Source organism: Panthera uncia, assembly GCF_023721935.1.
Source record: "Panthera uncia isolate 11264 chromosome A1 unlocalized genomic scaffold, Puncia_PCG_1.0 HiC_scaffold_17, whole genome shotgun sequence".
NCBI lineage: Eukaryota > Metazoa > Chordata > Mammalia > Carnivora > Felidae > Panthera > Panthera uncia.
The window spans coordinates 38,816,069-38,841,886 of record NW_026057577.1 but is presented as its reverse complement, the minus strand read 5'-3'; the positions used below and the strand labels follow the sequence as shown (position 1 = coordinate 38,841,886).

Genomic DNA, 25,818 nt, shown 5'->3' with positions numbered 1-25,818 from the left:
CTGAACACATTTTAATGTGTCTGTTTGCTATCTGGATTTCCATTATTTGGTTTTCAGGTTTTAGAACACCTAGATATTAGATTCTCGGTCAAGAAATAAGAAGCAAGGGCCCAAAACCTAATCCATAAATGTAATGCAATAGAAATAATGAGTGAAACTTAAAAAGGTAGTCTAAATTTCATCTACCAAAAAAAATCTGTGAATAATAAAGGTTTTCTGAAAACAAAGACATAGACCTGCATCTCATGTATTCAATATTATTATAAAGCTACAATTAAGATTTGAAAACCACATAATGTAGACAGTAGTATATAAGGATATTTAGTTCATGATGAACATACTATAAATCAATATGAAACGGTCTTATTTGATATGTTGTCTCAAAACAATTATTTAATGTAATGATCTAACAAAAACCAAAGTCAGATCCTTATGACACATCTTTAGTCAGGATTATATGTCACTGGAATAAGGAAAAATATAAGTGAATAAGTGAAAATATATAAATATATGATATATATATATAAATATATATAAATATATGATATATATATAAATATATATAAATATATGATATATATTTATATATATAAATATATATAAATATATAAATATAAAGTGAATATAAGTGAATAAGTGAAAATATAACAATAATAAAAATATTAGGTAATCATATCCAAAATCTGGAGGTAAGAAGGTCCCACTAAGAATAGCATCAAAGGTAAAAACTATAAAAAAGACCAATGGTATGATGATATTAGAAAATAGTTCTTTATATGAAAAATGTCATAAGAATAATAGTAAATGGAAAATTAGGATATCATATTTATAACACATAGGATACCCTGTAATATTCTGAACATATAAGGGGCTAGAATTTTTATGTAATTAATAAAATATTATTTTATATAATTAATAAGAAATATCAGGATAGGATAAACATATTAACACCCTAATAGAAAATGAGCAAAGAGCATGCACAGACAATTTATAGAATAAGTCAGAGAAGTGTAGTATCAGTATTATAATGAGGGATCATTTTAAATCATCTTTTCAGGAAGATTAAAGATATTCATTGTTCAGCCCTGCTGAAAATGCAGGGAAGTGAATATCCTCAGACACTTCCAGAATGAATGAACAGAAATCAGTGTAAATTTTCAGGAGGAAACACATTAACACATAAATAAATATCCAGTGACCAGGAATTCTTTGAGTGGTAATTTATCATAAAGATAAACAAACTACAGGACCTATTTCTGCTAATAGGAGTTTTATTACAAATTTACTTGTATTTTTTAAATTTAAATTTTAGTTAGCATACAGTGCAATATTGGTTTTAGGTTTACATTCAACACCAAGTGCTTATCACAACAAGTGTCTTCATTAATGCCCATCCACCATCTAGCCCCTCCCTCACCCACCTCCCTCCATTAATCCTCAGTTTGTTCTGTATCTTTAAGAGTCACTTCTGGTTTGTTTCCCTCTCTCTCCTCCTGCCTCCATTCCCGTATGTTCATCTGTTTTGTTTCTTAAATTCCACATATTAGTGAAATAATGTGTGTTTGTCTTTTTTTGACTGACTCATTTCACTTAGCATAATACCCTCTAGCTCCATCCACATCATTGCAAATTGCAAGATTTCATTCTTTTTGATGGCTAGTAATATTCCATTGTATATGTATACCACATCTTCTTTATCCATCTAATAGTCGATGGACATCTGGCCTGTCTCAAATAGCTTGGGCTCTCTCCATAGTTTGGCTATTATTGATAATGTTGACAATGTACCCTTTTGAATCTGTAGTTTTGTATCCTTTGGGTAAACACCTAACAGTGCAATTGCTGAATCATAGGGTAGTTCTATTTTTAACTTTTTTGAGGAACCTCCATAATGTTTTCCAGAGTGGCTGCACCAGTTTGCATTCCCACCAACAGTACAAGAGGGTTCCCCTTTCTTTACATCCTTGCCAACACCTATTGTCTCTTGTGTTGTTAATTTTAGCCATTCTGACAGGTGTGAGGTGGTATCTCATTGTGGTTTTAATTTGTATTTCCTTGATAATGATTGATGTTGAGCATTTTTTCATGTGTCTGTTAGCCATCTGGATGCCTTCTTTGGAAAAGTGTCTATTCATGTCTTCTGCCCATTTCTTAACTGGGTTGTTTGTGTTTTGGGTGTTGAGTTTGAGAAATTCTTTATAGATTTTGGATACTAACCCTTTATCAGATGAATGAAACTGGACCACTTTCTTACACCATACACCAAATCATGAAAATAAATTCAAGTGGATGAAAGACCTACATGTGAGACAGGAAACCACCAAAATCCTAGAGAAGAACACGACAGCAACCTCTTTGACCTCGGCTGGAGCAACTTACTAGGCATGTTGCTGAAGGCAAGGGAAACAAAAGCAAACATGAACTACTGTGACTTTATCAAGATAAAAAGCTTCTGCACAGTGAAGGAACAAATCAACAAAACTATGGAATGAGAGAAGATATTTACAAACGACATATCTGATAAAGGGTCAGCATTCATATTTCAAAATAAAAAACAACCCAACATTCAATAACGAGGAATTGGTTAAATTTGATGCAGCCCTCTAATTCTGGAGCACATGATCATTAAAAATGATAGTTATATATACATGGGCATGGGAGAATAAGCAGTATCATTCGTGAAGACCAGGTTCTGGAGTTGGAGAGAAACAAGTTGCATTTCTGGCTGAGGCAGGTTTATAGAATGGAGGCAGAGAGGTTGCATAGCATAGTAGAGTTGAGACTCTGAGCCTTACAGTTGTATCCCTAACTCCACCTTGAGAAAGTGCTTAATTTCTCAGCTTGCATGTTTCAAGTGGAAACAACCGGAGTATTGACCTCATGGAAGTTTTAGTTTAAACAATGTAATACACGCACTTGGAACAGTGCTTGGTACATAGGAAGACCTCAGTTAATGTCAGATATTGTATCTTAATCATCCTCACCATCATTATCACCATCAGTGCCATGGCTCAAGATTTGTTAGACGTAGGTTTAAATTCATTAACTTTGTTACTTCCTGTGTGATACATTCTTGTCACTTTTTCTCCTGGCCTGATTTTTTTTTTTTTAATCTGTGGAATCAGAATAATAGTAAGCCTATTTCACAGGGTTGCTTTGAGAATGTAATGGTACAATAAATGTTAAAACCTTAGCAAAGTGCTTGGGCCATCATAAATGCTCATTTTGTCTATTGCTATCACATTATAAAGTGAACATTTAGGGTACAAAAATTCAGTATGATCCAACTTTTAATAAAGAAAAACGCGTGTGTGTGTGTGTGTGTGTGTGTGTGTGTATACACACAGATAAAAAGGTCTGGAAGGAAAGCATAAATATCTACAAGTAGATGGATTAATTTAACTGCCTTTTGCTTATCAGCATTTTACACGTTTGCCATAGTGAATTTGCTTTGTTTTTAATTGGAAAGAGAAGAATGTTTTAATTGGGTAAGCTGTAAGTGATCTGGGTTATATTCACACAGAGGTAGGAGTGAGGGTGAGTAAGGAGGGAAGGGAACAAGAAGCTAAAAGATTCTGAAGGGAAGGTGGTTCAGAACTGTCCGACTGTTCATCCTCGCCTTTCCAGAGCCAGGAAACTGCTGTATAGAGTAATATGCCCAGCATCTCTTCTTAGTAGATGTCACATATTCCTATAATCGCCAGTATTTCATTCTAGTTTTCTTTCTTTCTCCTTAGAATATTTTTTCTTTCTATAACTGCTAATTAGTACTGTAAACGGGTACAATTTACCCCTCTTTGTGCTCCCACAGGAGCACTATAAAATGAGTACTCGTGTCTGTTACATAGATATTACCAAATTATTTGGAACATAGTTTTCAAAAAGAAAAAGCAGACTTCTACCTATGACACCTCTTAGAAGGACTCTTACCCCAAAATCAAAGGAAGGACAACCTTTGGATAAAGAGTTAAGGGATGACAGATCCTCATTTTTTTAAAATGTTTTATTCTTTTTTTTTTATTATTTTATTTTTGAGAGAGAGAGAGAGACAAAGCATGAATGGGGAAGGGCAGAGAGAGAGGGAGACACAGAATCTGAAGCAGGCTTCAGGCTCTGAGCTGTCAGCACAGAACCCGACTCAGGGTTCAAACTCAAGAACCCTGAGATCAGGGATATCTGACTTCAGCTGAAGTTGGACACTTAACCGACTGAGCCACCCAAGCATCCCTAAATGTTTTATTTATTCTTGAGACAGAGAGAGATAGAGCATGAGCAGGGAAGAGGCAGAGAAAGAGAGGGGCACAGAATCCCAAGCAGGCTCCAGGCTCTGAGCTGTCAGCACAGAGCCCGCTGTGGGGCTTGAACTCACAAGGTGTGAGATCATGACCTGAGCTGAAGTCAGATGCTTAACTGACTGAGCCACCCAGGCGCCCCAACAGATTCTCATTTTTAATGATACAGGAAACACTTCTACGAGTCTGGCTTCCCTAAATTGACTTACAACCTTTTAAGGCCCACAATTTCTAAAAATAATTTCTCCCTTTATCTCTCTCTCTCAGGAAGAAGCTCGACTTTCTAAAGTCAGACAGAGCTTACTTTAAGTGTAGGCTTTTTTTTTTTTTTTTTTTTAATGATTAGCCATGTGATATTGGGCAAATTACTTAGCTTCTTATTTCCTCATTGTAAAATGGTGATAATTATAGTCTGCCTCATAGAGTCATCAAGAAAAAATAAATGAGTAAATGAATGTTAAACATTTAGCACATTGTCTGGCCCATAGAAAGCTTTCAATAAATATTAGTAATTGTTAATTATAAGGGTGAAGGTGGAGAGGCGTAGAGAACCTTGAATGCATTCCAATTTCCTAGCTCTGGGTTGTAAAAGGACTCGAAATGCCAAATTTGAGGAGAATTAAATTATACGGATATTGTATTTAAAATCACTGGGGAGAGAAATGAAGGGTAGCCTCCCTTTACTCCTCTCACCATGGAAACCAGGCCTAGAAAACCCAGATGCACATTCTGATTTGGCTCCAAGAAAATAGCCCTTAATATGGAAACCCAGGAAACCTGCAGAATAAATTCATCAGACCAGCAGGCTCAGATATTCCCTTTTATCATCTGAGTACTGTGGGTTTTAAGCAGAAAATAGGCTGAATTATATGTGTCCATTATTTTAGAAGTGACAAAGGAGATTTATTCCCCCCACTGGTAATAGGAAGCCAGGACATTTCTAGTTGTTCAAATATCATCTAAAAGAAGACTCATTTTTTCCCATAGAGGATTTCTTTCTCTTGGAAAGTGAGGTGGCCCTGCATGTGGGGGTTTTCTTTTCCTCTCTCTAGTTACATGAGGAAGAGAATGAGATATTAAAAGAAGTGGCTTTGCTCTTACCCTTGATTTCAAGTTCAGATTTTTTGCTCTTAAATTACTCTGACCATATCTAGTCAGTACAGTTCGTTCTACCTCCTAATTCCACTGGTTTAACCAGTGGCATCATCTGCTCTAAGCATCTCAACTAATTAGGGTAGAAGCATAAATAGTGTTTATCCTTTTATCAGTTGCCAAGAACTATGCAGTGTCTATCTTCCCATTTTTGTTGGGTAGGGGGCTCCCTCAAAGATAGTGCAGTCTGTGGCTTAAAACATTTAAATTCTTTTTACTTATTACAACATCTACTCCAGATACTTTAAAATGCAGTCCTACGAATTTAAAGACTAATGTCGTATCTGATCCAGAGCCTCCCCATGTCACGCAGCTGGATTCAGCCATCCTGATGTGGAGACAGCCAATCTGTCTCTCATATCCCTTCTCCCTTTTCCCAGAAAGTACCATTTATTTTAGGACATGGAAGAAGGACACTGCAGGCACAGCAATCCTAACACAAATGCTCTGTCCCTGCCCCAGGGTGATCTCTCTTTAGTTGCTCCTAGTAGCCGACCTGGCTCACGATCCGTGACACAGCTTCTCAACTCTGGCTACACGGCAGCATTACCTGAAGAGCTTTTAAATGACCCTACCCTTGGGCATCACCTCCAAGATTCTGGTATAGTTGAGCACTACTAGAACTGGTGGTGTTTCTAGTAAGCCACGCTGACCGGAACCTCCCTCCCTCCAGTCTACTGGATCCCATCCTGTGGCTAATCCATATCCCTCACCCCAACACACACTCACACACTGCTACCTATCTGTCTCCTGATGTTATGGTCCCCAGGAAGACTGAACTCCAAACTTATCAACCCTCCAGGGATAGCTCAGGCTCCATTAGTACCAGGAGCAGTCAGCAAGTGCAGTGATGAACCAGACATTGACTAAGACTGGAAAACCAGGTCACTATTCTCACAGCTGCACACAGACGTTACAGACAATTCTCTTGAGGTCTGACTCACCTGTCTGGGGAATAGTGGGAAGAAGGGAAAAGTCCCTCTTGCTGAACACTTTTGGGGAAAGGGCCATAGTTCTGTCTTAACATCTCTGGGGGTGGAGGGGAGAGACAGGGCTAATTCAGCCAGATTGGTGTCTACACACAGATGCCATCTCCAACAACAGCACTTACAATGTGCAGTAATTTGTGAGTGTTAACATAATTAAATGTGAGACCTTGTTGACAATTTCGGCACCTAACCTTAGCCTTTTAGTCTCCCTCTGGGTATATTTTGAATCTTCAGGAAAAATCCAGTTCTCCATCTTTCAAAAGGAGAACTCATGGGTTTGTCGTGGTGTTAAAACTAAAAGCAAAATAGCAAGTGGGAGGCACTGTGAACTTTACAGCCCTATGTATGTAATGTAGGGATATGCAAATAACGGGTAGAGTAATACTTATGTCACTTATTACCATCTGATTTGTTACTGCATTTAACTTCTATTTGATTCTATTTGTTGAAACTCTTCTCACTAGAAAGTAAGCTCTATGAGCTGGAGATCTTGTGTGTTTTGCTCACTGCAGAGTCACCTGTACCTGATACCCTGCTAAGCACAGAGGTAATTAGTAGACATTTATTCAATCCACTACTATTCTTTGTTAGGAAGTGGGTAGAAGCTGTCCTAAATAACTCATAAAACGGTCTTTCGAAGTGTAATCACTGGCCCTCCCGAATCAAGATCAGATTGGGTGCTTGCTAAATGGAAAATCCTGAGGCTCATCTCCGACCTGGGAAATCAGAAGCTTCCCTGGTAAAGTCAGAGGGGTACTTGGCATTTCCAGCTGCAAATGCCTACGGATTATTGGACCCGGACTAAATGTCTACCAAATTTAAAACAAAAGCCTTGCTCTTTAACCCCGCCACTCGTGAAGCCCATACCCATGTAAGGCTTGGTGCCCGCCACGGTGGTGAGCCGCGTCTCCCTGGGCAGCATCGCCGCGATGTTGAAGTCTGTGATGTGCACGTGCCCTGGCGAGACAAAAGCACCACACAGAACGTTAAGTCCCATTCAACTCAGTGCCGCAACCACGCTTCTCCCTGAGAGCCTCTGGAAGCTTGGTCTGTCAGTTCTTGCACGCCTGTTGCCATTGGGTACAGGCAGTAGTGGCACAATTATTCTGTCCTCAAGACCAGCAGGGTCTTCAACCAGCAACTTTCTGGTGGCCAGAACACATATGGCAAACTGAGGATCTGATGGTAGTCTGCAGCTCAATCTCTCCACCCTAGGTGTTTAAGAGCTCACACTCTGGTAGTCCCACTTACAACGTTTTGTTGGCAACGTTTTAAGTTGGTATCACCTGAGAGCATCAAAAGGGAGGCAGCCAAAAGCTATTCTAAGTATCGAATTTCCAAGCATTTTCCAAGTGTCTCCTATGGGATTTTTTTTTCCAGAGCTAAATATCGTTACTATAAAGCTGACGCGAACATGGACACATGTATATATGTATGTATGCATGTATGTATGTATGTATGTATGTATTTATTTATTTATTTTTGCCAAGGAAGAGTCCTTTTTCCTCCTCATTTTTCTGAAATATTATTAGCATTTTTGTGTGATAGTTTAGGTTGTCCTCTCCCCGCTCCCAACAGAATGTTTGGGGGTGAAGGCAGGGGCAAAAAAAGCCAAGTTTTATTCATAAAGAGGCTGTATAATGAGCCCTAGGCTGGGAGCCAAGAGACCTGATTTCTGCCCTCAACTCGGCAGAGTCTTAATACATGATAGACTTCCCAGTCCCTTCCCTATGCTGAACTCGAGTTTCTTTTTGAAAAACAAAAGAGAAGAGAAGAAAAGAAGAAAAGAAAAGAAAAGAAAAAAGAAGAGTGGACTAATCATCTCTAGAGTCTCTCCCAGCTCTGACACTCATGGCCACAGAGTGGGAGTCTAACACTTCATCCCTGCCATCAGCACACTCTGCAGAGAGTGTTAGGGTCCCTGCATTTCCAGCTGCAAGGAGGAAGAGGGCAGTAGCAGAAGCTCAGGCCGACAAGCCCATTATGTTAGCTGTTGGCACAAAATTCATATGCTTTTGGAGGACCTTGAAGTGTTGGCATTTCCATTTACATGCTCTGTGGTTGTGATGTGACATGGCTGTAATCGGAGGAGATGTCATCTGCTCCTGTTTCCACGACTCACGGTCCACAATCCCCACTGCCGAACTTCTCGATCTGCTCCCTCATAGCACCCAGCCTCTGCTAAAGACAAATCTCACTGCCTTTCTTGCTAGGGTTTTGTTTTGTGCAAAATGGTGTTTTGTGTCGCTTGTGTGATGACATTTTAATAAAGTAAAAATAGCATGTGTCTAGCTGAAAGTGAACGTATTCTTGCCTGAATAGTACCAACAGATGATTTTTTAAAATTTTTATTATTTTTGAGAGAGAGAATGTGAGTGCGGGAGGGTCAGAGAGAGGGGGACACAGAATCCACGGGAGGCTCCAGGCTGTCAGCACAGAACCTGACATGGGGCTCGAGCTCAAGAACCAGGAGGTCATAACCTGAGCCAAAATCACATGCCACCTAGGCACCCCTACTAACAAACAATTCTGGTAGGTCTTCTATCACTGCCTAAATTGTCTCTGTTTGGTTCTTTCTTTCTTCCCACGGGTCATGTGCACGGGGCTCATTGATCCAAATCAGGTCAGCCTGGAGACATGGTAGTTACGAGCTTGTTCTGTGGAGTCAGAATGCCTGGTTTCAAGTCCACGTTCTACCACTAAATAGCCGTATTACCTTAAAAAGGTGACACCTTCTCTGTAAAGCTGGAATGATAACAGGGATTTTCTCATGAGTGTACTGGGGAAATCAGATAAAATAATACTGGGGCAGACTTAGGCCAGCCAGCATTTGGGAAGAAGAAAGTGTTCAACTGTTGCCGTTTCTCATGATCAGAAACTTCAGTGCCATTTTGGCAAATGCATATGTGGAGACTCTGTTAGCAGTGGGATGGTAGGAAAGCCAGGAATCTGAGTGAAAAACAACCAGAAACTCCACAGGTGATTCAGAGGAGCAGCCAGGCATGTGATCCTCTAGTCTGAGTGGATGTCCTAAGCGAGCTCCAATCCTGAGATTATCCATCTCATGTGCAAAAAAAAAGGTAGAGGCTGTTTTGGAGCCTCGTGGTTCTGAAAGTGTGGTCCTCAGACCAGCATCAACAGCAACACCTGGAAACGTGTTAGAAATGCAAATTCTGGAGCACGACCCGCCCCACCCTGCGCCCACAGCCTACTGAATTAGAAACTGGGGATGGAGCCCAGAGTCTGAACAAGCCTCCCAGGTGATTCTGATACTCAATAAGTTGTGAGAGCACTCTTTTAGAACAGGACCTGGCTTCATAGAAGATCCTGACCCGGTAAGTACGTGTTATATATTTCTTTTGAATTTGGTTGAAGGAATGTTGAATTTTATTTTTCAGTAGTATTTACATTTATTTGATTAATGGTCATTGTTCAAACAGGGCAGCCTAGTGAAACAGTCCCTATTTAATGGAAAAGTTGTTTGTGGTTAATTTCACAGGGCTCAGTGGCGCCTGGGTGGCTCAGTTGGTTGAGCGCCCGACTTCGGCTCAGGTCATGACCTCACAGTCTTTGAGTTCCAGCCCCACGTCGGGCTCTGTGGTGACAGCTCTGAGCCTGGAGCCTGCTTCAGATTCTGTGTCTCCCTCTCTCTCTGTCCCTCAGAACTCATGTTCTGTCTCTCTCTGTCTCAAAAATAAATAAAAACATTAAAAAAATTAATTTCACAGGGCTCAGAAGTAGCAGAGCTGGGATTAGAATCAAGAAGTTTGTCCAGGCCCCCTTTATTGGGTTACAAATCTCCCCAAAACATCTTGTGCTTTATCACAAGATCAAAGAGCTGGATACACTGAAACAACCACTTCCCGGTTGGCTCAGAGTTTGTTTCCCTGCCAGGGTGCACAAAGAAGGGTGGGGAGAAATTGTCTGAGGGCCAGGATCTCCTGGAACGTGGAGCCTGGTGGTCTTAGCCAAACAACGCAAGCAGAACTCCACAGAGCCCATGGACACTGGCCTGAAGCCACATGGTCAGGCCCAGGATGCTGCCATACCTGGTGGTCTCTCTGCCGGGTTCCGACTGTGCTGTGAAAATGCATCTAAGTGCTGCCTCACTTAGGGGAAGGCTCAGGTGCCCACTGGTTGAGGGACGTGGGAATTGCCTTGGGAATGAGGGACCATAAGCCCAGGACCTTACTCGGAGTTTCTCAACCTCTTGGACCTGGTAATTCTTTGCTGTGAGGACTGTCCTATGCATTGCAGGAAGTTCACTATGGATGCCAACAGCACTTCCCACTCCTGGCTGGAATCCTGACAATCAAAACGTCTCCAGACACTGCCACGTGTCCTCTATGGAGACAGGAAGTAGAGCTAAACCATCCCCAGTTACAACCGCTACTTTAGGGTGAAGTTTTTCAGGTACAGGACTCAGAAGGTCCTGATTGGGTGCCCCTAGAAAAGCAGTTTTGCCTGGTCTTTTCACCTCTGTACCTTGAGACAGAGGATCGCATTACAAATCTAAAATGATAGTAATGAGTCATTTGCTCCAGCTGTCATTTTTGTCTTGACTTACATGTTTTTCTCACTGGGCCTGTGTTCCGCCCGGGGATCTGTCTCAACACAGGTCTCCAGGACACCATAACCGGTCAGCTGGTGTTCCCCAACTTTCAAACATGTCTGCCACCCGAAGATACTGAAAGTATGTGTGTCACATCATCCTGGGGTTCTTGTTAAAAATGCATATCCTTAGGCACTATCAGAGACTTAACGAATTTGATTGAGACCTACTGAATTTGAATATAGGGCGCTATGATTCTCTCTCCCCATATATATAGATTGATATAGATATTTATAAAAATACATAATGTATATTATATAATGAGCATATAATGTATATTAGAATATGTATATTATATATAATATAATATATATGTATATATATACATATATGTATATACATATATGTATATACATATATACATATATATGTTATATATATACACATATATATGTTATAATATTGTATTATATGTTTATGAATATATAAATATACTTCTATGTAAATTTATACATTACATATAATTATAATGCATTAAATACAAATATAACAAACATCTTTTTCTTAAAAAGATGCTACCCACTTGGTATTTAGGCCCATTTTGGGACTCCGCAAGGACGAAGCTGTTCAAGCAGTAGGCTGAGTTCTTTATACCCCCCGAGTGAGTTTTTGCTTTTCTCTGTTCCCTGGGACTAGGGAGGATATTAAGGAAACTAAATTATAGATGATGCCATAATTGTCGTTTTCTCAGCTATGCCAGGCAGACATTATCGCTCCTCTGGATGTAGCATTTATTTCCTGAATAATTTAAGACAAACACAAAAATTTAGACACCATGGAATTGATAGAACTGGATGGGGTACTTCAGTTGGTAGGATATGAAAATATGTATCAGGACAATTGATGATGAGCCATCCAACATCTAATGCCAAGCTTGTGCTCTGAGACAGCGAATGAGACATGTGTGTGGGGGGGGCGGGGGGGGGGACAGTAACAGGTATGTTCTAAATTAAAAACATTTTTTTCACGCAAATTCTGAATGTTCACTGACGTGGTGGAAAGATTATCCATTTTACAAAAGGATTTAGTTCCTTTAAATCGGTCTTTTCTGATGAATATGAACCAGTATGGATCAGGAAGAATAGAACGGAGTTTCTGCCTGTCACTGACGGGTGCTGAATTAAAACGTAAGCAGTGTGATGTGACACACAGCTCGCTTGGAGGAACAGGCGTCGAAGGAATGTCGGAGACAGACGGTCAGCAGCCACGGCTGCTAAAATCCCAGTGCAAAAGGTGCATGTGATGGCCCATCAGGGGTGCCATTCTGTAACTGTGGATGGAGAGGACAAATTGAGGGCTTCAGATATCAGACGTGGAAAATCACACCAGAAGACACTCAAAAAGGCAGGCATCGATTTGTGGGTCAGGTGATTCTCACAAGAGCAGCTCTACAAAATGAGCTGGGGGGTGGGAGTTACCAGGAATGTGTTCATTTAAGAGTGGTTAATTACGGTCCCCGGGCAATGCCTGAAAGCCTTAGGTTTTCAGAATCTGAGTAAACAGCGAATAACCTTAAAAAATTATTTTCTTCAGAAAGGGATCCCCAGGGCAGTGTTTTGGAAATAGCTCTCTTGTTTGCTTCTATCCCATTCACATATCCACTCCCTTCCAAAATACTGTTTCTCTTACTAACTGTGGTTATTCTCCAGGTGAGTTCAGGATGAGAAATTAAGACAAAAAGTCCTCTTAAGTCATTGTTGAAACCCCAAAACTTATGAATGGGAGGGTCAGTACACTAGGTACTAGGTGTAGATTTGGATGGTCCCTCAGGCCCACTGAGATGGCCACTCCTACTCCCCTAAGCAACAGAGCCCCAGCCTTACCAACAGTAAAATGCCCTGATAAATGGTCTTAGCCTCCTGTGCACAGAAGGAAAAAGCAGAATAGACCATTGAAAGTGTTGCCTGAGAATTAGGGCTGAACAAAACTGTTTAAACACAAGACATAACAAGTAGACGCACAGAAGATTTGGCATATCTCTTCTGAAATCAAAAGAATTCTTTAGTAAAGACAGGTAAATGCCCAGCTTCACTGACCATCTAATACAGACACAGTCACATAAAACAAGATGCTAAGGCCTAAGTTTCCTTCTTTAGGGGAGAAAGCCACTATTACCTCATGGAATTATATTAATATTTAACATCTGAGTGATTTTCTTCTGGCAGGCACAGCAATCGAGCAGATTATAAATAGTATGCTCGTTTGTTTTTACAGCAGCTCTAAGAATTAATTACTCTTTTGGTTCCTCAAAGAACTAAGATTCAGAGAAAGTTTAGACAGTCTTTTGAAATTCTCAGAGCTAGTCAGGGGGTGAACTAGGTTTTGAACTTAGGCAATTGGGCTCTGGAATCCACACTCTTAACTATAATATTATACAATTATACTTTCACAAAGGTAGTTTCTTTTTTTAAATTTAATTTTCTTTATTTTAGGGGGGGGGTGGACAGAGGAAGAGAGAGAATCCCAAGCAGGCTTCATGCTCAGCATGGAGCCCAACACAAGCTTGATCTCATGACCATGAGATCACAACCTGAGCCAAAATCCAGAGGTGGACGCTTAACTGACTAAACCACTCAGGCGCCCCACAAGAGTAGTTTCTAAGGGCAGGTAAACTTGAAGATTAATTTATTTCTAGACCTTTCTCATAATCTACAATCACAAAGTTGACAAGAAAATGAGGAGGAGAAAGAAGTCAAAGGAGAGAGAATAGGATGGCTTGATGTTAGAAATAAGATGAAGCCATGTTTGAGGCCCAAGATGAAAACATTGTTCTCTGAATGGAAGGTAAATTTTGAAAAGGCTTATAGGTCAACAGGACCTATATATCTCCCTTCAGAACCTCAACAAATGGTAGAGCAATCTGTTGTACATAAAGGCAATCGGATAAGGGAGCAAGTGGGGACAGAACCCCAAATTGTGTTCTGCTTGACCAGCCATGCGCCTTCATAAGGCTGTGGTGGGCAGAGAACCTTTTTCTAAATTGTGCAACAGTGGCCTCATTGGGCGAGGGAAGGACCCTCTCAAAATTGTGAAGCTCCACAGAGTTTATCTGCACCAGGGTGAGAGAGGCTCCTGGCTTCTTACTTGAGGCAGGGACAGCTGGTATTCTCAGGAAAGTCACCTTCATGCTAAGTCTCACTATTGCTCACATTTCTGAGATTCTGAGCATCTGCTCCCAAATGTCAGAAGTAGTAAAGGGAAGGAAGAAATTAGGCCCTGGAAGGAAGTGGAAAGAATCTTTTTAGACAGTCCATAAATAAATAATGACCCTGAGCTTTGAAATTAGAGGTCATACACAAAAGTGTTTCTTAGCCCTCAAGCACAGGTAGGGGCTGGCCACTCAGGTGTAAAATGCACCCAGGTAAATAAGTAATGAGCAATGGATGGTACTTGGGAGTTTTGGTCCCACTGTAAATCCCTTTTGTAAAAGTCAAATGAATAAGGAGCTGTGCACGTTTAGGACTCCCACATCCAACAGCTTCCTAAACACACAAGAAAGAGCTTACTGCCACTGGAACATTTATATCATGCAGGCTGTGGATCCTACAGGTCTGCCTTCGTGAACCAATATATCCAAACATACATTAAAATAAACATTGGGAAGAGATGACACACGTTAATCATTGCTGGCGAAAGTTTGCTCTCAAGATACCTTTAATCAGTGTTGCTTGGGCTTTAGGCATCCACTGGTCACCTTCATGGTCACTGTCATATCCCTGTAGCATTTTCACATCTGGGTGTGCCCCACACTGCTGTCTACTTTTTCTTTAAACTGGCTTTTTTTTAACTTTTTAATTTTTAAAATTTAAAACATCTTATTTAAATCCAAGCTAATATATTTCATTCTTTTTGATTGCATAGTCATATTCCATTGTGTGTATATGTGTGTATATATACATATGTATATATACACACATATACACACCACATTTTCTTTATCCATTTGTAAACTGATTGGTTTTCCTTGTAACTGAAAAATGTTTGAACAGAAAACTTGAGATCTCTTCTGCTAATGTGAAACCAAGTCTCCCTCATAAGAAGAAAAGCATAAAAGTAGATGCAAGAACAAAATGGTGTCATAATAATTCGGTAGATACTCTTGCCTGCCAAGGGCTCTAACCTTGAGGCCTTTTCTGTGTTTATAAAAACAGAGAGATGATTTTCATAAAGATATTAAGGCAAATTAGCACTAAAAAAAAACCTGTGATGGTTTCCTTGAAATCAATAGGAGAGGAAGAAAAGTGAAAAGACAGGGACATTTTTCATTATATAATGTTCTTTAAGGGTATACTGGTGTCCTGTGCCACTGCTGTAAGAATAAAGTCCCCCCAGATTGTCCCTCCCACCCATCAAATATCCGTGCATAGAACTCAGCTAACTGAACCACGAAGGGTCTTTCCCACGTGTAATGCTCCTTGGCTGAGGATGATCATTTTTGTCCCGTGTGCTTTGTGCTACGTGCAAGTCACGTTGATCGCAAACAAATCATTTACTTACCATGCTCATCGAGCAAAATATTGTCAGGCTTCATATCCCTAGGAGAGTAAAAGGAAAAGAGAAAGTTGCTCATAATTAGACAAACAAATGAACAGAACTAAAGGGCAAAACTAGAAATGCACAAGAGTTCTCAGTGGGGTTGAAACAGTGAGCTAGCCCATCATCGTTCACAACCTCATCCAGTTCCCATGGTGCCTCCCTGACACGGTTACCAGTAATACCCCCAATTTCTAGATCAGAAAACTGTGGCTCAGAGGTTAAGCAACTTAACTCCAGGCCACAGAGGAGGAAAATAGGCAAACTGGGCTTTGAGCCTGAGTCTCTCTCCTTCAAAAGCTCAGACTCCGTAATGTACTTTACTTTAAGCATGTAAGTAGAGCTCCTAGGGTCATGTGAGCAATTAAATTGCCATAAGGTGGTAGTATTAATTATCGGTTTCATTTGTGTCACTCTGGAGTGAAAGTCAAGACTAGAAAACAAGGAAAAAAATGATCTATCATATGGTTATATTTTAAACTTGCAGAGATCAGGATCTTTTTAAGGATGATGCTATGATGCCTCTAGTTACTTAATATTATTGCTGGGGTGGTCAATGGAGTTGGCCTAGTCTTCCACACATTAACGAGATCCTTAAATCCACGGGAGGGAACAGAATGCACCCTCTTCCGATGAAGGGAGTAGTGTGATGGTAAATACTTAGAGAAATGGCCCGTAGCGTTTTCAAAGTCCTCAGACGCGAGTATTACTGTAAGCAGCACTCCTCCATAAGAGGACAGCACTGGCGTTGGTAGGGGCCCTGGCTGTTACCCTCTCAGGTTTTTACTGCCCTTCTCTAATGTTCCATTAAAGCCCTTCAACCTAAATTCACAAGAGCCATTAAAGATGAAATTCTGAAATAGGTTTTGGGGGCACGTTTTCAGCCTAGTCAAGTGGCTTTTATGTCACCAGAATAAGGTGACCTTGGCCTTTGACAGACAGACACTCTCAGGGTCCTCTTTTCTTGAAAATATTCATAAATAACAAGACCCTTGCCTACAAGCAGGACAAAGTATATGCCACACCACCATGCAGGTGCATGGGTAGTCTCACGAACTCTGAGTATCTTCTTATTTTGTTTGTTAGGTTCTTAAAATTGATTCTGGATTCGTAAGTGATCATCTGTATCCGTGGCACATTTTCTTTGGTGCAGGGTACAGTTGGCTAGAAAGAGTGTCAGGGGGTTTTAAACAGTTTCTTTCTTTCTTTCTTTCTTTTTCTTTCTTTTTTTTTTAGATTGTGTCTCAGAGGCCTAGGAACAAATTCTTTTTTTTTTAATTTAAAAATTTTCTTAATGTTTGTTTACTTTTGAGACACAGGGAGTGAGAGACAGAGCATAAGCAGGGAGGGGCAGAGAGAGAGGAAGACACAGATTCCGAAGCAGGCTCCAGGCTCTGAGCTGTCAGCACAGAATCTGATGCCGGGCCCAAACTCACGAGCTGTGAGACCATGACCTGAGCTGAAGTCAGATGCTTAACCGACTGAGCCCCCCAGGCACCTCTCAAACAGCATGTTTCTTTGGGTAAACTGTCAGTATTGCAAACTCAACCACAAACACGTGGATGGATTCCATTGTTTCAAGAACTGTCAAGAAACGTCCAAACTCACTTATATGAGACAAAGTCCCTTTTAGAATCTGGCTCCTGTGCTCCAGCCATATAGAAGCACATGGGGTCCCCCACATGCTCCCTGCACCGCCCCCCTTACCCCCCAGCCGCTTTCTGCTGTTTGTTTACCTGAATCAGAGCTCTTTTACCACTGTACTCAGAAAAAGCAGATTCATCCCTTACCCCACAACTCCAATGTCACTTCTTGCAGGAAGCCTTCCCAGAATTTCTAATGTTGAGTCAATGGCCCCTCCGACATGCTTTGCATGGAATACTTCTTCCATCATACATTTGTCATGCTTACATTTATTTTTTCTCCAATTGGATCATAAACTCCTTGATGCCAGGGATGGTTTCTAGATTAATGTCAAATTCCATTCCATAGGCTCACAGGGCTTAATAGGCAGTAAATAAAAGTCTAAATGATACCAGGAGAATTTCTGGTGCATTCACGAAGGTTAATCCTAACAGTACATACTCAGAGCATTAATAGTGTACCATCACACACTCTTGGCAATCCAAAGCTCAAGGTAAATCAGGTAGCAGGCTCTTGCTCCTTCTTTCAGACTTGCATCCGTGAGCATCACTTATGTTTTTTTTTTTGTTTTGTTTTGTTTTTTTAATTTTTTTTAACATTTATTCATTTTTGAGACAGAGAGAGACAGAGCATGAACAGGGGAGGAGCAGAGAGAGAGGGAGACACAGAATCCGAAACAGGCTCCAGGTTCTGAGCTGTCAGCACAGAGCCCGACGCGGGGCTCGAACTCACGGACCGCGAGATCATGACCTGAGCCGGAGTCGGACGCTTAACCGACTGAGCCACCCAGGCGCCCCTCATCACTTATGTTTTGACAGGCAAAAAGGGGACAATGAGAAGCCCTGACAAAAGGCGAGACATTTGGGTGGTGGCAAGATAAGCAAAATGATTTCTTTGCCTGAATTTATGAGGGCTTGGTGAGAAAAAAAAAAATGATGTGGGTTGGACACTTCAGGCATCATTTTTCATATTTATCAAAGACACGTATCATTATATCCACCACCTTTCCCATGAACTACCTTGGAGCTTAAAGAATAATACTGAGATCAGAGATACTGATCTGTATCTGATAGATATACCGTATACTGATATTGATACTGAGTATCAGAGATACTTTGATAGCCACTGTGCTAGAACATACAGAATATAAAGATAAATGAGATATGGTTCTCTCTGGGATGGAGGGGATAAGAAAGGCTCATAAGGAACCAGGTCAGAAGGACTACAGTGATAAAGGAGCATATTTACTACTAAATTCAGAGGACTATGAGGAAAATATAGGGCAAATTTTAAAAAGGGGGGATTTTGACATAAAAATAAAGTGTATAAATGAAGATTCTGAGTACATAGTTTCCCCAAAATGTGATGAGGTAACTTCATAAAGTAAGCTCTACACCCAACGTGGGGCTTGAACTCATAACTCTGAGATCAAAGTTGCATGCTCTACTGACTGAGCCAGCCAGGCGCCTGATGAGGTCACTTCTAAGTCACTACAGGGTAAACCACAGTATGGTAACATTGTTTATTCACGTAGCAGAAGAGAATGAAAATAACCCCTATGTACTCTATTAAAATTCCAGATAGAACAAGTTGATGTTTTTTAGTTTTGCAACTTAAGCACTACTTCCTTATCTCTTTAGCCTGCTCAAGTTATGCTAAACATGAAAGAAATTACTCTATTTCTTTCATTTTAGGCGACCTATACTAAGGTTAAACTCAGTGGTTATGCTCAGAATCACCCGGGGGGCTGTAAACACCATGGGGCTCAGACCTGTGGTGCTCGGACTCCTGCAGGCAGGCCGAGGCCTCTGTCCAAAAACAAACAGAAACTTGTAGTACCTTCTGATGTACAGTCATGTTCAGAAATACCATCCTGGCACTGTCCACCTCCAAAGATGTCAAGCTGATTTTAAACTATGAACCTCTTAAAAGCTTATTTATGAATGAAAAGTCTTTTGAAAAATACAACATTTACTACTTTTGACAAAATTCTTTGGTTAAAATATACATGGAGGACTCATACAACCTCCCTCTCGTTAGCAGGTCACTAATGAGTTCCTTCTCTCTTGTTCTTCATCATTCTTGATGATCACAGTGTCTATGTTGATGTGCCATCAAATCCCTTAGCACTCACTTCCCTGAATTACCTCCAATCATCTTTCCATCTATCCGCTCCCATTATTTCCTTAGTCCTATTTCCTGATTGTTCCTTTGCCATTACAACAGCCCGCCTTTGACCAACCTGACCTTCTCTCCAATCCAGTTCCCAAGCTGACACATGAAGCACACTGACACCATCAATTACTGACTTTGTCACCTTGCATTTCTACATCAAAACTCTCGCTCCTATCCTCACTTCCCTTCCACAGCCATTGTTAACATTCCTTGTACAAATCTTTAATTCTCTTATTCTCTTTGATTGTGCTCACATATTAAAACCCCAGTATTGGGCCTTGTTGAGATGAGCACTGGGTGTTGTATATAAGCAGTGAATCATGGGAATCTACCCCCCAAACCAAGAGCACACTGTATACACCGTATGTTAGTTAACTTGACAATAAATTATATTAAATAAATAAATAAATGAATGAATAAATATTCCTTCATGTTATAAAACAAACAAACAACAAAACAAAAACCAGTATTGGTTAAACCCAATGCCCTGATGCTTCTCACCTACAGCCAAGCTCCTGAACTTTGCTAGAAACAGACATAAGTACTATTGACTTCTCATTTAAATTCATGGCTACAGGGGCTCCTGGGTGGCTCAGTCAGTTACATGTCTGACTCTTGATTTCGGCTCAGGCCTTGATTTCACAGTTCGTGGGTTTGAGCCCCACATTGGGCTCTGCACTCATGGTGGGGAGCCTGCTTAGGATTCTCTCTCCCTCTCCCTCTCTCTCCCCCTCCCCCACTTATGCTGTCTCTGTCACAAAATAAATAAATTAAACTTTAAAAAATTTTAAATTGTTGGCTACTATCGCAAGCCAGAACCAGTGTGCCAAGCCATAGCATGATGCCTTCCCTAAGAGGACTACTTTGTGTTTCTTCATTGCCCCTCAGGTCTGTTCCACTTCCTCCCCCCTCCCGACTTTCAGCTGATTACTGAATCTCCTTACTTCACAAAGACAAGAGAACTATCTACCACTAAGTCTACCAACCTCTCTATTTCTGTATCCATACTCCCGGCTTTCCCTCCAGTTATACTGGATGAAAAGTCCCCGCAGCTACCCCAGACAACTCTTCTCCTGAGGGCTCTGGATTTTATCTCCTCTTACCTTCTCGTGGATTTCTCTCAGCCAGGTATTTCCTTCCTTCTCCCACACTATCTCCTATACTCCTATCTCTTTCTACTCCTCTTGCATGAAGAATGTTATGATCGAGTCTCTTGGAAATACCTTCCTTGATAGACAGCCACCTCCACTTATTGTCCCATTTTACTATTTTCCTTTGCAATAACACCTGTGGATTGGGTTGTTAATAGGTGAGAAATTAGAAACAATGTCTCCATTCTCCTCTTCAGCCCATTCTAATCAGGCTTCCATCCCCTCTACCTCCTGAAATTGCCTATGCCAAGTACATTGATGACCTCCAGCTTGCCAAATCCAGTGGGTGCACTTTTATTTGTCATGCTTCACTTCTCAGTGGATGGATCATTCCTTCCCTTCTGACATACTTGGTTCTCGTGGCTTGCAAAAATCCCCTTTCTCCTGGTTTTCCTTTTGCCACAGAGATTCCTCCTCAGTCTTGTTTGCTGGTATCTTCTTGGTTCCACCTCTAAATGCTGAGATTGCCCAAAGCTCAGTCATACATAAAACTACTTTGCACTTAAATGATTTCAATTAGTCCTGTGATTTTAAATATTATATACGTTTTTATATATAAATATATTTATATATTTATATTAATAAGATATAATAAATATATATTGTATATATAAATAAAATATATATACTATACATATCTGACATCCATCACTGACCCTGGAATTCTGGATTAATAATATACCAAACTTGCTGCTTGATGTTTCCATCTGTATGTCTAACAGCCATGATAAATATAACATGTTTTAAAGAGAACCTCTGATATTTGCGCACGTCCCACATAACCACCCAAACCCTCTTATTCCAGAATTCCTTACCCTAGTACCTAGTCCATAATTCTCCCATTGTAAAACTGAATATCTTGATATCACTCTTAATTCTTTTCTTTTTTTTAACTCATAACACCAGTCCTTCAACAACTCTTGATAACTGTACCTTTGAAATGGAATGATTGAAAACAGTATGGTGGTTCCTTAAAAAATTAAACCTGGAAACTAACATATGATCCCACAATTCTCTTTCTATGGGTATATACCCCAAAGAATTGAAAAGCAGACTTGAACAGATAATTGTATATCTGTGTTTATAGCAGCACTATTCACAGTGCTCAAGATGTAGAAACAAACCAAATATCCATCTATGGGGGAATGGATTAACAAAATGTGGTGTATACATACAATGGAGTTCAGCTTTAAAAAGGAATGAAATTCTGATCATGCTACAACACAGATGAACCTTGAAGACATTATATGCTAAGTGAAATATGCCAGACACATAAAAGAAGAAGCATGGTATGATTCCACTTACGTGAGGTACTTAGAATAGTCCAATTGACAGAGACGGAAAAGACAACGGTGGTTACCAAGGGCTGGGGTGAAGAGAACATAAATGTTAACTTATGTTGAATGTATATGGAGTTTCAGTTTGGGATGATGAGGAAGTTCTAGAGATGGATGGTGATGGCCGTACAACAGTGTGAATGTACTCTGTCACTTGAAAACAGTTAAAATGATAGCTTTTACTTGATGTATTTTTTGTGGACAATAAACTTAAATAAATAAATATTATCATTCCCATTTCCACTGCCACCATCATCATCTGTCAGTTGAAGCACTGCAGCAGTACCTTCTTCTTGCTTCTCCTATTGTCTCCTGACGATCCACTGACCACATACTACCCGGAGTGGTGTTTTTCATTACACACATGTTCCCTGCACGACATTCTCTGGCTCCCAACCTCCATGGAATAAAATCCAAACCATTAACCTCTGGCATATATGCCCTTTACGTGTTCTAGCCCCGCACAGCCCTGAGCTACACGTAATAGCACCCTCTCCCTGCCACACACCATGCTCCAGCTGCACTGGTCTGGCCTGGTCTCCTTTGCACAGATGGCCCCCTCTGCCTGCAGTCCTGTTCTCCTAGACCTTCACTTGGCTTGGCGCTTCCTGTCATTTCAGATCTCTGGCAAAACATCATCTCCTCCAAGGTTCTTTCCTGACCACTCAATCTACAGTAGCCTTCCCTCCGTCCTTATCTCTTCACCTCCATCTTATGTTCAGCACAGTACTGTTTTCTTATTTATTTATGGTTTTTCTACCTCCATTGGAATGCAAGTTCTCTGGGAAAGGATATCTTTTCTGTATTGTTCAATGCTATAGCTCCCAGGCACATAAAAGTGCTCAAAAGAAAGCAAGGGCTTAAGTAAATATTGGTCATAACAAGTCCCTTGCCTTCTCAAACTTCTGGAATAATAAACCATACATCTCTTTTCCCCTTAAGAAGAGAGAGAGGATGGGTGGCTGGGTGGCTCAGTTGGTTAAGCATCCCCTTCTTGATTTTGGCTCAGGTCATGATACCACGGTTTGTGGGATCTAGCTCCGAATAGGGATTCTCTGTCTCCTCTCTCTGTCTCTCCCCTGCTTGTGTTCTCTCTCTCTCAAAATAAGTAAGTATTTTTTAAAGAATAAGAGAAAAAAGCCCCCTTTCTCTGTGCATCATAAATACAATGATCATTTTTGTATATTACAGTAAAGAGAAGAAAGAAGTGATTTCTGCAGAGTCCATGATTTCAGAGAGGAGCTACAGAATTTTGGGGTGATAAAATTCAGGTCTAGGGATACACACATTCTGTAGAAATTCTTCTTTGTGTCTTGATTTGATGAAATAGAAAAGGCTGAATCAGCTGATGCCTACTGTGGGAACTATAAATAGTAATGTAGAAATACAATGCTCCCTGTGGCAGGGTCCAAGGCGGAACTGATAGATCTTCTGTTCTCACTTGAATGACTTTACAAGACATTAGTAGAGCTTAATAGGCTAATTACATCCCTTCACTGCACCTACCCTGGAATCAAGTTGTTCACCCTGCAATCCTATATGGGGTATTGTGAGAACAGGGAGCAAGAAAATCAGTGTATTCGAACCACAATCAACCCCTTCAGTGACCATGGCTTTCTGACAGGTCTACACTTTGGGTTTCATTCTTTGTTACATAATGAGCTCTTAGATTGGGTCCTCTCTAAGTTCTTGAGTGGGAAAAAATATTATACATATGATTCTATAATATATTATTTAAGACATCACACAAAGCCTATTGATCACATAAACAGACCTATGTTAAGAAACAAGTGAGATGGGGATAGAAGGATGTAAGGGATGATTGTAAGCAGAAACATGTAGTTTAGAAGAGGCGGCAGAAGTGAAGAGTGCTGGAATGAGATTGTGGGCCAGGTACATCCTCCATTTCTTTCTTACTAACTGGTGGATTCTATTTTATTTTAATTTAAATTTCATGTTTTTTAGGGGCACCAGGGTGGCTTAGTCAGTTGAGTGTCAGATTTTGGCTCAGGTCATGATCTCGCAGTTTGTGAGTTCGAGCCCCGTGTTGGGCTCTGTGCTGACAGCTCAGAGCCTGGAGCCTGCTTCAGATTCTGTGTCTCCCTCTCTCTCTGCCCCTCCCCCCTCATGCTCTGTCTCTCCCTCTCCCTCTCTCAAAAATAAACATTAAAAAAATTTAAATTTCATTTTTTTTTTTAATTTTTTTTTCAACGTTTTTTATTTATTTTTGGGACAGAGAGAGACAGAGCATGAACGGGGGAGGGGCAGAGAGAGAGGGAGACACAGAATCGGAAACAGGCTCCAGGCTCCGAGCCATCAGCCCAGAGCCCGACGCGGGGCTCGAACTCACAGACCGCGAGATCGTGACCTGGCTGAAGTCGGACGCCCAACCGACTGCGCCACCCAGGCGCCCCATAAATTTCATTTTTAAATTGAGATATAATTGACATACAACATTATATTAGTTTTAGGTATATAACATAATGATTCTATACTTAGATATATTGTGAAATGATCACCACAATAAGTCTAGTTAGTATCCATCACCGCGCATAGTTACAGTGGTTTGTTTGTTTTCTTACTATGATGAGCATTTTTAAGATTTATTCTTTAGCAACTTTCTGCCTGCTTTTTTTTTGTTTTGTTCAACTCCAGCATTTCCCACAGTTTGTTTGAGGGAATATGAGTTACAAATATATTCTGTAATAATAAATATATGTATATGTACATATACATTGTTTGCATATTCATTTTGGGTGTGCTGGTTTTTCATAGATAGCACCGCTGTTCATTTATTCATTTCATTAACATATAATGCAATTATATATTAATCAGGAGCTGAGGGCAGTGATTTTACCATCCATAAAAATGTGATACAGGATTCCTTTTTGAATTTGTGTTTGTTTTCTCAAAGTGCCGTTCAGGATAATAGTACACTCACCATATCTTTCTTCTCTCAGGTGTCTTCTCCCATGACTGCTGAACTTCTCCGTTGTCCGTAATAATTTAGCTTATATGTCCACTTAGCACAACACAAGCTAGAGCACTAGACCCCCATCCCAGCATCTGACTCTTCTCCAATCCCCACAACCTAACTGACTTGTCAAGGCATTCACCCAAGGAAGATAAGTTTCTCTGGTAATGGGGAAGGGCAGTAGGGACCAGATGTTAATGGACCCTTTGGTGAAAAAAGATGACAGTTCTTCACTAGAGACCAGTTGAGGGAGTTACAAATAAGCACTTAAGCCAGCCTCTCAGAAAGAACTTCTTAATAGTTAGACACTTCCAAAGTTGGCGTGAACTATCACGAAATCTTAAAATGTAATGTGGATATTGTCACGGAGGCTGGATAAGTGTTTGGCAGCAATATAGCAAGGGTGTAGTGCAACAGAGGAACTAACCTTCCCACCTGACCTTTCAAAAACCTTTGAGCCCTGACCTTCTGTGAGCCACCCAAGTTTCTCACAGAGGTTCCCTAAAAGCCAGCTCCCTGACTTACCTACAGTCATACAGCTCATAAATGGCAGAGATTGCATTTAAATTTCATGGTTTTTCCACTATTGCTCACTCGGTTATTTTACCTAGGAGGGCAAATAGGTTCCGAGCATGAGGCCAACTCTTTAATTACAAGTGTCTGTGCTGTTGAAAAGGAGGGCCTTTGAGGAGGGTGTCTGAGAAGAGTTGAAAATAAAATTTGTCAAACTGCTCTACTTCCCATGAGTAATAGAATGGTTCTAGCTGCCATTTATTGTCCATGCTGCGGCAGCAACTTGATATACAACATATCTTTAAAAAAATTTTTTTTAATGTTTATTTATTTTTGAGAGAGAGAGAAAGAGAGAGCAAGTGGGGAGGGGCAAAGAGAGAGGGAGACACAGAATCTAAAGCAGGTTCCAGGCTCTGAGCTGTCAGCATACAGCCAGACACGGGGCT

At 40.6% G+C, this 25,818-nt stretch overlaps 1 protein-coding gene across 1 annotated transcript in view; it reads right to left on the bottom strand.

Annotated features, from left to right (window-relative positions):
- Window positions 1–25,818, bottom strand: part of STK32A (serine/threonine kinase 32A) — a 133,152-nt gene that overhangs the window by 28,397 nt on the left and 78,937 nt on the right. Inside the window, exons 6-7 of the mRNA XM_049649439.1 lie at window positions 15,543–15,580; window positions 7,301–7,390 (exon numbers count right to left, since the gene is read on the bottom strand). Of these exons, the coding sequence (XP_049505396.1) occupies window positions 7,301–7,390; window positions 15,543–15,580 (128 nt within the window). The remainder of the gene's footprint in view (window positions 1–7,300; window positions 7,391–15,542; window positions 15,581–25,818) is intronic.